The 13216-nt window shown below is 38.2% G+C and overlaps 1 protein-coding gene across 3 annotated transcripts in view; it reads right to left on the bottom strand.

Moving 5' to 3' along the window:
* The window catches only part of dnmbp (dynamin binding protein), a 63854-nt gene that overhangs the window by 9426 nt on the left and 41212 nt on the right, over positions 1–13216 (bottom strand). For 2 of the 3 annotated variants that reach the window (XM_063003042.1, XM_063003040.1), the window contains 4 exons: positions 6690–6886; positions 6358–6457; positions 4967–5114; positions 2120–2137 (listed from right to left, as the gene is read on the bottom strand). In XM_063003042.1, the coding sequence (XP_062859112.1) occupies positions 2120–2137; positions 4967–5114; positions 6358–6457; positions 6690–6886 (463 nt within the window). The remainder of the gene's footprint in view (positions 1–2119; positions 2138–4966; positions 5115–6357; positions 6458–6689; positions 6887–13216) is intronic. The other variant, XM_063003041.1, reaches the window with a different exon arrangement.

The following is a 13216-nucleotide window of genomic DNA, read 5'->3' as shown; positions in this document are numbered from 1 at the left end:
AGCTTTTTTCACTACAACGAAACGCTGCTCCCACCTAGGGGTGACAATAAGACAATAACACCCAAAATAGAAGAGGTGAAAACTGCTTTTCAAGCAATCTCTAATTTTTCGTTCTTTCTGTGCGGCCCAGTAATAAATAAACCACGGGCCGGTCTGCAGCGCAGTGGTTGGGGACCACTGTGCAAGGATGCTAAGTTATCATTATCTTGACTTGTGATAAACTGACCCAAAAAAATCTGGAGAAAATTGCACTGGGCAAAATAAAAGCCTATGAAGGAGAGCTTTATAGCTACAGTAATTTTGCTGTACTTAACACAAGCTTTGCTAGCAAATAACACACCATAATGTAAGACAATTACAGTTTTATGTTTGTAAGCCTTATTCTACTGTATATTATTTACCATTAGATGATTTTAAATAACCTAATTTTTAGTGAACATAAATATAAAACAAACCTCGAGAGGGAATCCAGCCTAGTATAAAGTGATTACGTGTGACATAAACAGGCTAGCAATGTGATATAAAATTCTTATCATATACAAAAATACTGGGTCACTAAGTCAAAATTATGTTAACACTAATGGATTATTTTATTTCTGCAGATAGACATACACCCTGGGCGCAAAATGTGTGTCCGGACTTTAAATTTTACTGTTGCTTGCTGGTTTTTGTGTGTTGAACATGATGGTGGACAGTTTGAGACTGTCCTGTAAATCATCTTCCACATATGACGTATGTTTTGTGAATAAATGGTTTCTGCCATTCAAATGTTAACATAATTTTGACTCACACTGTCAAGTCAAGTCAAGTCAACTTTATTTATATAGCGCTTTTTACGCTATATATACGCTATATAATAGACATTGCTATATAAAGTGTATAAATATACACTATGTTTGTTTGTTTGTTTGTTTATTAGGATTTTAACATCATGTTTTACACTTGGTTACATTCAAGACAGGAACGGTAGTTACTCATTACACAAGGTTCATCAGTTCACAAGGTTATATCAAACACAGTCTTGGACAATTTAGTGTCTCAAATTTACCTCACTTGCATGTCTTTGGACTGTGGGAGGAAACCAGAGTAAACCCACGCAGACACGGGGAAAACATGCAAACTCCACACAGAAAGGACCCGGACCGCCCAACCTGGGGATCGAACCCAGGACCTTCTTGCTGTGAGGCGACAGTGCTACCCACTTAGCCACCCAGTATACATGACAATGTACTTGTATTAGAGATTAATAAATATAATCTTGGGGGAAATCAAACAAGATGAATCACACTGGGTCCTTGTCAATATAGTTTGGTGGCCGTCCAAATACAACTTCTTTTAAAAGCATTTAGTTTCAAGGTATAGTTTACTTTTCTGTATGTGTACAAGTATTATTTTTACAGTTAATAATCAACAAAACCGCAGCAGATACATTACATTATTGAAACTGTAATTTGCTTAGGGGCTGTTAACATCTTTAAATCATATCCACACACAAATCTGTAAGCCGCTGTTTGATTTGAAGCATAAAAATTTATTAATACATGAACAATTCCAACATTCCGACCGAGGGTAAATTCTGACTTGACATGCTATACATATTCTCTAAGGTTTAAAGCCTATCCTGGGTGCCAGTCCATTACAGGACCATATACATTTACTTCTTTGCACCTAAGAGGCAATTTAGAGTAACCAATCCACCTACTGTTATACTTTGTGGAGGTGGAAGAAAATCAGTGTACGCACAAGAAAACACACATGGATATGAAGGGATAGCTAATCACAGCCAGTCACCAGGGCTGGTATTAATTAACCAATGACTGTGCAATACCAAGACTGCCTACTGTTCAACTGTGCTGCCCATGCCATGTTTTGACATACTATTAATCTCAGCATAAATGCTTTATGTAATATTCTACATTAAACTCGTCAAGTCAGAATACAGCCCTAAAAAAGGCAGCCGTAACATCAATACAGACAAAGCACTGAGTACACACTGTACCCGACTGCACACACATGCACAAACAACACGGTTCTGAAGGTTAATAAACATTAGACATGCTGTTAAGACACTTTACATGCTGTTAAGACACTTCACATGCAGATGCTTGTTTGAACTTACCACTCATGGTATAACACTCTGTCAGGAGGAAGGAGAGAAAAAGAGACAGGACAAGACAGATGATTCTGGATCTACAGTATGTTGTATAATGAGACACCACAACTATAAACTACACTAGCTAACACTGAGGTATTAGGTGTTGCTTATTAGTAGGGATGCATCATATAAACAAAATGATCATACTGCTTAATAATAATACATTTCATTTATATAGCATATTTCCCAGGCTTAAGAACACTTTACAATAAATAGAATATACAAATGAATATAAAAAAATAAAAGAAAAAGAAAAAGTTCACACATGGTGATTGTGATTGGCCATCAATATACCCAAACTGGTAAACCTCTGCTCTATCATGCTTACAACTGTTACAAATATTCCACAATGGCCTAATTGCAATTATATAAGCTGATCGAGATTCTGAGATGATGAACTAGATGATGTTTTCGATTTCCTTGCAGTCAAATTGCAAGTACAATAAGTAATCTGCAACCTACAGAAATGACTTACACATTGAAATATTTCCAAACAGCTGACATTTAGTGTAGCAGCAGCCGGATTCTTTATGTAAAAAATTGTTATTTAATTCTCTCTTTAAAAATTTTTTAAGACCAATTTAGTGTAGTTGATTTGTTCTCCACTGCTGGGGGATCCCTGATTGCAGTCGGGGTGGGTATATTGTTGCTCACGCTTCCTCCGACCCGTGCGCAGCCCTTAACGGAAACCTTTTCCACCCATGCACTCTGCACAGGCCCCTTTATCCGCCAATCAGGATTCTTACACAGCGTTTGAAGACCCCGCCCACATATTCGGTCATCCTCCCTGCGGGCAATGCCAATTATGCCTGCTTGATGGTGCCCAGCTGACCGGCGGCAATGCCGAGTTTCAAACAGAGGAGTTCCGAATCTCGGCGCTGGTGTGCTAGGGGAATATCCACCCAGGCACTAATTCTCTCTTATTTGATTGTGACAGGCGTAAGCATGGTTTAGGATAGACCTCTTTAATTGTATATGGAAAAAGTTTAGATGCAGGGAGTTACAAGGTAATATACAGTAGCAGACTGTATTTTTGTTTGTATTATAAGTTGATAGCCATTCAGCAAAGTTTGCCATGGTTTTATTTGTGAGCATTAAAGATGATTAAAGGTAAAGTAAGTGGCTCTTCAGTGCATGTCTACATTTTACTTTAACATTTATGGCATTTAGCAGACACTTTTACTTAATGCTTTTATCTTACAGTTGTGAATGAATACCATGGAAGCAAGTTAGGATTAACCTAACTCAGGGGTCCAACATGGATGCTAATGGGGATTGAACCAGTAACCTTCTAATCACTAGTCTAGAAGCTATTGCGCTACCACTATAACATGGCAAGCAGCAGGAATGCAATGTGTTTTTCAGATGCTTCAGCTGTTTTCTCAGTTTTATGATAAACTCTAATCAAATAATTTAAATAATTATTTTATATTATGCTTTGCTGATATTTATAACTTATATTTTGACCTTAGTTGCAATACTGAGGAACAATTCATTTTGAGCACTTTTAATCATGCTAATACCACAGTTTATAAACGAACGTTTACCAGCATTTAAGCCTCTAATGTTTGGCAGATACCCCACAGAACACGTAATAAATTGCAGGGAAATTTTGTGCATCCCCACATCTTGTTCTGAAATTTGTTCAGGCATGACTTTAGTTATGTTACAGTTTTGTAGTACCAAGGCTGAAAGGGCAAATTACTAACACTACAGTCAGAAATCAGCCAGAGTTGGTTAATAAACTCTGTTGCTGTGGCAGCATGTGATACTCATGAACTATATAAAGAGAGCAGAAAGGCGGTACTGGCCCCACATAGCTCTCCCACTGACTGAAAGAAAAAAATATATAACCTTCCTATGGTCCTGAACTCTCACATGACTTATAACTCCTTTCATACAATACAAAGAGAACTCAGCAGGACACAGAGCCAAGCCCAGTAAAACAGAGGCCACTCAGAACTGAAACCAGCCAACGCTCTCTAATGTACATAAAGCAAACACACTGAGTCTAACAGGAAGGACCACAAAGTGTCTTTTCCGCTAGAACGGCAAGCAGTGTTTACAGTAATTTAAACAATCCTATAATAACACAGTACTCTAAAAGCAAACTAAAAAACATCCTGACTGGCAGAATAAACCTACTAAAGTGGTAAAACGTCAGGGTCACATTCTTCTTCTCTGGTTATTATTTTCTTTGGATTTTTGCATGACATAATAAAAAATAAAGGAGATACCCTCAAAATATCAAATCAAACAAAATTAACAGTATGTGCTACCTCATTTAATGAAGCATTATATAGAAGTATTATATTACAGTATAAATCACTATGCACAGATCCCATTTCATTTAAATTATCAAAATGAATTTTGGTTAATACCCAATAATAATATCCTAACAGTCACCAAGCTAAGTACTGGCAAGTTCCGGTTTCCAAGTTATGCAAAAACTTATAAGCATGAATGAAGACAGTTCATCCATTAACATCCGTGTTGTGTCAGTCAACAATACATTCATAGCAAAAAATCACTGGTAGAATCAAAAAGTATGTAGGATCCTTTCTTAGATCAATCAATATTACCAACAAATTAAAGCCTGAACCCCAAGACCAATTCTAGTCAAACAGAACAGAATTATTGCACATCGTCACTGTGTTGGATCACAAACTTACTGTTTCTTTTTTTTAAAATAACAAACTATGTTACAAATTCACAGATTCTAAACTGATTAATCACCAGTAGTGGTAAACTCCCCATGCGATAAGCTAACTGCACTGGTGTGTGTGCCACAAGTCTTTCATTCACACTAACCTGAGGTTCTCCAGGCATTCCAGCACCTGCTTCTGAATGTTCTCATCTTTCTCATAGCTCTCCAGCAGGTTGATAGCATCATCATGATTCTGACAGTACACCTTATACACCTCCTCCAGCTCGGATTTAAAGTCCAGGAACACAGTACCTATAAAATTAAAAAAGAAAATTCACTGCTAATGTGACAACGGATGTGTTATTCAAGGAACATACAAAAGTCTGTACAATTATGTTACTGGAGGATGTCTGTATTGTTAATGACAAATTTAAATATAAGCTCTGTATAAGTCCCTGCATAAATTACAGATACAGTTGAAACAGAAATTATATTCACCCCCACTCCCCCCAAAAAATAAGGATTTATAGTGGTCAGCTTTGCTGCAGAACTAGCTTTCGCTTTAAATGAAGTCTTTATCAGTTAAATGTTACAGCAAAAATGAATTCAGTATTTTAGAGTAGTAGGATGTTTTGTTAATACTGCCATATCACAATTTTTTCCCATCTATTTTGTTTTTTTAATATAAAATTTATATAAACTAATATTATGGACTGTTACGGTATTATACAGTAGTTTACTGTTAATATGCAATAATTTCAAAATTTACCAAAGTCCATTTATTATTTGATATAACTCTGTATTTCTATAATAGTTTATTAATAGACAAGAGAGTTCAATTATTCGTTCATTTTTAGTAACTTGTGATCAGAATTTAGCCTATTCTGAAAACACTAGGCACTAAGGGGAATAACCAGCTGAAAAGCACCTAATTATTGTAAGACATCACACTTTTACCCTTTTACTCCAGCACAAATTTGAGTGACAAGTCCAATTAGTGGCATATTTTGGAGGATGGAAAAAACCCGTAATAAATTGAGAAAATCCAAGCAAATATGGTAAGAACATGCCAAGATTTACCCAGATAGTAATCAGGGACAATAATTTAACTAGAGTCCTCAGGACCCCAGGAGCTGTGGCATCTGCCACCATGCTACCTCCAAACAAGCTAAATATTGCAAAAATACCATTTGACAGGGGTAGGAGACAGTGATTTGATTTTTTTGGCTAAATACAGCATTCTCAAACCACACAGTAGGTCCTAACAAGCAGATTTTATCTCTTTAATGCAAACTGACTGCTTTCAACTTTATAATTGCTTCAGGGCTTGTTTATGCACAGGAATTCAAGAAGCACTGTTAATTACAAAGTCCTTCTGAGGATTACATTTTATTTTTCTTCATTTTCAACCAGGCCAAAATCTACTGACATGATAGATTAGAATGAAGGGAAAATCACAAAGCTACTTAGGTAACAAAAACATCACCTCACCTCCCTATGTAAAATGGATCATGTTTGGATGAAACGTTTGTCCAATGAAAAATCTTTTACTTACCAATACAATCATTATCCTGAAGTGCTTCATAAAGCCGGCTGGAGAGATCGATCACAGAGTCGATGTTGCCAAAGAGGCCGTCAAAGTCTACATTTTGCACCTTAATGTATAAATATGAGAAACCATAACTACAAATTAACATGTACAAGCTCAGACAAAGTGTTTAAGCTAATAACAACAAATTGAACCAACAATACTAATGTTTATACACATACAAGAGTCGTTAAAGAAATAGATAATAATTCAAAATAATAGAGATCATTCTTGTACTATTTTCACTGTTGCATTTATGAGTCTCAACAGCCTCAACATGCTTATGCTTGTATACCAACCTGTTTCTCCTTCAGGGGAATGATGATCTCTGTCCTGCACATGTTCAGATCTTTAATATAGTCTCTTTCAGTTTGCAGAAGCTCCTCTATGACTTTTGACCTTTTCTCCAGCATCCTCTGATCTGGATCTTCAGTAGTGGTGGCTGAGGCTGAGGCGGACTCTTCAGGTGTAGGCTGAGCTGACAGAAGAGTCATTTCTGAAAAACAAAAACACGGAGTACAATTAATATAAATGACTGGATTTAACCACTACAGATGTTATATATAGTAGTAACTTCATTTGGTGTGCGGTCAAAAACTATACTTGTATTGAACCTCTTTTCTGAAACTGGGCTGAATAGGATATAGTACAAAAAGATCAACCCACATAGACTACAGAGCTGCCAAACTTGTGCCAAAATAGACCACTGTAAGAAGACAAAAAGCAATCAAAGCACTCCATTAGGCTGAACTTTGTCTTAATACAACTTCAATAATTAGTGTGAAATCAAGAATCAAAGCAGAGCCTCAGTGGGCGCTGTATAATGATGACCAAATATGCAGACTGACAATGAGAAACATATGGACCATAAATAACATTTACCTTCACGCACATACCAAGCTGTGGCAGGTCATTGTACATTATTACAGTGATAGATTACACTTGCAAAATCAGTGTTTTGTGTTATCCTGTTCCACTTTATTCTGGTCATGGTGGGCCTGGAATCTAGCTGATGCTTCGTTGAACATTAATTCATCACAAGGCATTACTCACTTACTCATCTACAAACTTACTTATCCTTATTTACTCCTAGTAAGTCACCAAAGCACTTTTATCTTTTATTGAAATCAGAGTACCTGAAGAAAACCCTACCTAAAGGACACATCAAGAACATCAAACGTCATCACAGGCACTGACTGCGGCCAGAATGAAACCCAGATCCCCAGGTCCCTGGAGTTCCCACACAAATCCTTGCTGTGCCATGTGTACCAGTTACTGTGACATACAAGAATGTGTCACTTATGAGCTTTGGTGGAATGTCCTTGATGCCTGATGCATGTGTGTGATGTATCAATGTAAATTATCTTAATTATTAATAAATAATAAAAACAATATTTTATGTGGTATTTCTGTTGTGATTTTATGTGTTTACATTTATAATTAAATGTATATGATTATAAATGGCTTTTACACAATTTCTTCACATATCTTTTTGCTTGCTCTCATATTTAAAAGCAGGAGGCTCCACCCTGCCAGATACACACTTCAGTAGGAATAGAACACTGCAACACATTAGTAGTATTAAAATAACCAAGAGTCTAGGGTTGGGGCAGAAGCGTACTTTTAGGACTTAAACTGACAGAGCCTGTTTTATGCAAAAGTCAACAACCCCTGAAATTGTTCAATGCTGGCTGGATTTAATCTACTGACTCATCCTGACATCATTCTGAGTTAAATCTTCCATGCTGCTGCTGCTTCACTGGAAAATCAGCAAAGGATTATCCTAACCAAATGGTATTTAATTTAATTAAGTACATGCATACCAGTGGGAATCGCAATATGCCCTTAATCCAGTTCATCTTGTGTTTCTTTGAAATGCTAAATGAAAACTTAACACACAGTAAGCCAACTACTTCAGAAAATACTTTAATAATTTTAAAACCAATAGGTCTGCTGCATCTGGACAGTTTCCCAGGCAATAAATCTCAGAATAAATCTCTAAAGTTTCTGTTATTTACTATGTAATATAGGGAAGCCAAACCACTATCCAAATATCCTCAATGATGTCTGTGTAGGCGCCCTGCCAGTCGATAGGAGCGCTGAGATTCGTTCCCAGAAGTGTCGGTTCAGAACAAATGCCAAGACGATTTATATGTTTAATCCACACTTCTTCAAAAACAACTACATTGTTGCATAGGCAAATGTTGATTAAGGATTTGTCTCAAAGCAAACATTACCGCTGCAGTTAGCTTTTGGTTTTAAAGCAGATGAAATAGCATTTATAATAAATAGGTGGCTTCCAAAGGCACAAGACCACAAGAACTAGTCTACAACTAGCAGTCAACAACAACTAGACCACAAGAACTAGTCCACAACAAGTAGTCCACAGCGACTAATCCACATTGACTAGATCACAGCGACTAGTTTACAACAACTAGTCCACAACAACTAGACCACAGCAACAAGTGCACAACAACTACTCCACAACTAGACCACAACAACTAGTCCATAACTAGTTCACAGCAACTAGACCACAACAACTAGTCTACAGCAACTAGAACACAACAACTAGTCCACAGCAACAAGTCCACAGCAACTAGTCCACAGCAACTAGTCCACAACAAGTAGACTACAGCAATTAGACCACAACAACTAGTCCACAACAACTAGTCTACAGCAACTAGAACACAACTAGTCCACAAGTAGACTACAGCAATTAGACCACAACAACTAGTCCACAGCAACTAGAACACAACAACTAGTCTACAGCAACTAGCCCACAGCAACTAGAACACAAGTAGACCACAACAACTAGTCTACAGCAACTAGAACACAACTAGACTACAGCAATTAGACCACGACTAGTCCACACCAACTAGTACACAACAACTAGTCCACAGCAACTAGAACACAACAACTAGTCTACAGCAACTAGCCCACAGCAACTAGTAAACAATAACTAGTCCACAACAACTAGTACACAACAATTAGACCACAACAACTAGTCTACAACTAGACAACAACTAGTCCACAGCAACCAATCCAGTGACTAGATCACAGCAACTAGTACACAACAATTAGTCCATAAGTAGTCCACAACAAGTAGTCTACAACAACTAGACCACAACTAGTCCACAACAAGAAATCCACAACAACTACACCACAGCGACTAGTCCACAACAAGTAGTCTACAACAAGTAGTCCACAACAACTAGACCACAGCAACTAGACCACAACAAGTCTACAGCAACTAGTCTTTGCTGCAGCAGCAAAGGTATTTAAGCGTCTACATATCAGCAGCGTAATCAGTAGCTCTGCATTTTACAGAGTAAATGGCATTTAATAAAGCTGAAACATACAAAAAACACAAAACACAGCTACAATAATGAACATAAAACAACAAAAGAATAAGTTATTATGAGATACATTTGACTTAAACATTTGAATTTAAATACCATACAGTCATACGCCCGGCCCTCTATTACTCTTGTAATCTGACTTATCATTTCTGCATCCATCCACCTGTAGTCACCTTGTAAACAATTCTTTCCGCCTGGCAACCACACACAAACACTCAGGTGGCAAAATCATGTGTAGAGCATTCCTCCAAGTTCGAGAAAACTTGCTCTGTCCCTCTGAAGTCTCTTGAAGAGTTCTTTTATTGGAACACAGGCACTATTTTGGGCCATTATTACCATATGAATGCATGGGAACCCACCAGTGTTACACACATCCGAGTGAGCACAGTCACTGCTGCACAGAAACACAAAAGGCTGGAGCGGGAGTCTTGATCCTTACATACACAGAGCTATATACATCGGGTCAACTCCAACGCCAAGTGATTTTACAAGTTCTGGTCCATGCTTTTGCACTGGCCAATCCTTTCAACACCCACCTCATTATCATTCCATACCAAGCTCAATACAAGGCCTCTTCTGATGAGTGCTCTTTGGCATTTGGTTTAGATGTATTAACATTTATCACTACATAGACATAGTAGGTTGTGAATGAAAAAGGAAATAATTAAATTCATAATATAAAAATAAATGTGTACACGTATTTTAATAGCAGATTGTTTATATAGCATGAATAAACTGATTCAAAGTATTAAAACACACACTAATGTGCATGGCATCACTGTGGATCTTCATACTGAATTGTCTTATTTTATTATCATTTTATGAATTTGTGGGGAATTAAATGTTTTTAGTAAACCAAAGATGAACATAAATGGCTTACTTTTAGCCATCAAGTTACTAAGCTTACTGGGTTAGCTACCTAGTTAGAACCTAAAAAACTGGGCTGTTTTTGAAGTAATAATTTAGGTGTCCATGAAGAAACTATTTAAAAGTCCTGTAAAGTGTCATTAGTTCTTAAGCCTCAACCATAATAACCTAACATGGACTGACCACAACAACTAGTCCACATGAACTAGACCGCCACAACTAGAGCACAACAACTACACCACAACACTAAACCTTAAAAAATAAATTGCTGTGTCAGATTTTAGGAGTGTCTACATATCAGCGGTTTACTCAGTAGCTCTGCATTTTACAGAGAAAATGACACTTAATAAAGCTAAAAGCTAAAATGTAAAGCTGTAAAGTATCATTAGAAGAGCAGTTCTTAAGTCTCAACAATAATAACCTAACATGGACTGACCACAACAACTAGTCCACATGAACTAGACCACCACAACTAGTCCACAACATCTAGAGCACAACACTAAACCTTAAAAAATCAATTGCTGTGTCAGCTTTTAGGAGTGTCTACATACAGTGTATCACAAAAGTGAGTACACCCCTCACATTTCTGCAAATATTTCATTATATCTTTTCATGGGACAACACTATAGACATGAAACTTGGATATAACTTAGAGTAGTCAGTGTACAACTTGTATAGCAGTGTAGATTTACTGTCTTCTGAAAATAACTCAACACACAGCCATTAATGTCTAAATAGCTGGCAACATAAGTGAGTACACCCCACAGTGAACATGTCCAAATTGTGCCCAAATGTGTCGTTGTCCCTCCCTGGTGTCATGTGTCAAGGTCCCAGGTGTAAATGGGGAGCAGGGCTGTTAAATTTGGTGTTTTGGGTACAATTCTCTCATACTGGCCACTGGATATTCAACATGGCACCTCATGGCAAAGAACTCTCTGAGGATGTGAGAAATAGAATTGTTGCTCTCCACAAAGATGGCCTGGGCTATAAGAAGATTGCTAACACCCTGAAACTGAGCTACAGCATGGTGGCCAAGGTCATACAGCGGTTTTCCAGGACAGGTTCCACTCGGAACAGGCTTCGCCAGGGTCGACCAAAGAAGTTGAGTCCACGTGTTCGGCGTCATATCCAGAGGTTGGCTTAAAAAATAGACACATGAGTGCTGCCAGCATTGCTGCAGAGGTTGAAGACGTGGGAGGTCAGCCTGTCAGTGCTCAGACCATACGCCGCACACTGCATCAACTCGGTCTGCATGGTCGTCATCCCAGAAGGAAGCTGACGCACAAGAAAGCCCGCAAACAGTTTGCTGAAGACAAGCAGTCCAAGAACATGGATTACTGGAATGCCCTGTGGTCTGACGAGACCAAGATAAACTTGTTTGGCTCAGATGGTGTCCAGCATGTGTGGCGGCGCCCTGGTGAGAAGTACCAAGACAACTGTATCTTGCCTACAGTCAAGCATGGTGGTGGTAGCATCATGGTCTTGGGCTGCATGAGTGTTGCTGGCACTGGGGAGCTGCAGTTCATTGAGGGAAACATGAATTCCAACATGTACTGTGACATTCTGAAACAGAGCATGATCCCCTCCCTTCGAAAACTGGGCCTCATGGCAGTTTTCCAACAGGATAACGACCCCAAACACAACCTCCAAGATGACAACTGCCTTGCTGAGGAAGCTGAAGGTAAAGGTGATGGACTAAACCCAATTGAGCACCTGTGGCGCATCCTCAAGTGGAAGGTGGAGGAGTTCAAGGTGTCTAACATCCACCAGCTCCGTGATGTCATCATGGAGGAGTGGAAGAGGATTCCAGTAGCAACCTGTGCAGCTCTGGTGAATTCCATGCCCAGGAGGGTTAAGGCAGTGCTGGATAATAATGGTGGTCACACAAAATATTGACACTTTGGGCACAATTTGGACATGTTCACTGTGGGGTGTACTCACTTATGTTGCCAGCCATTTAGACATTAATGGCTGTGTGTTGAGTTATTTTCAGAAGACAGTAAATCTACACTGCTATACAAGTTGTACACTGACTACTCTAAGTTATATCCAAGTTTTAGTTCTATAGTGTTGTCCCATGAAAAGATATAATGAAATATTTGCAGAAATGTGAGGGGTGTACTCACTTTTGTGATACACTGTATTAGCGGTTTACTCAGTAGCTCTGCATTTTACAGAGAAAATGACACTTAATAAAGCTAAAATGTATAATGTAAAGCTGTAAAGTATCATTAGAAAAGTGGTTCTTAAGCCTCAACCATAATAACCTAACATGGACTGACCATAACAACTAGTCCACATGAACTAGACCACCACAACTAGTCCACAACAACTACACCACAACACTAAACCTTAAAAAATCAATTGCTGTGGCAGATTTTTAGGTGAGTGTCTACATATCAGCGGTTTACTCAGTAGCTCTGCATTTTACAGAGAAAATGACACTTAATAAAGCTAAAAGCTAAAATGTAAAGCTGTAAAGTATAATTAGAAGAGCGATTCTTAAGCCTCGGTCTGGGAATCCATGTGGGGTTGCCTGATAAAAACAGATGAGATTTGTACAAACAGGCATATAAATCAGTTCACTACAACTGAAACTA

Source organism: Trichomycterus rosablanca, chromosome 10 (assembly GCF_030014385.1).
Source record: "Trichomycterus rosablanca isolate fTriRos1 chromosome 10, fTriRos1.hap1, whole genome shotgun sequence".
Taxonomy (NCBI): Eukaryota; Metazoa; Chordata; class Actinopteri; order Siluriformes; family Trichomycteridae; genus Trichomycterus; species Trichomycterus rosablanca.
The sequence above is the reverse complement of the archived record's forward strand: the minus strand, read 5'-3'. Positions and strand labels throughout refer to the sequence as shown.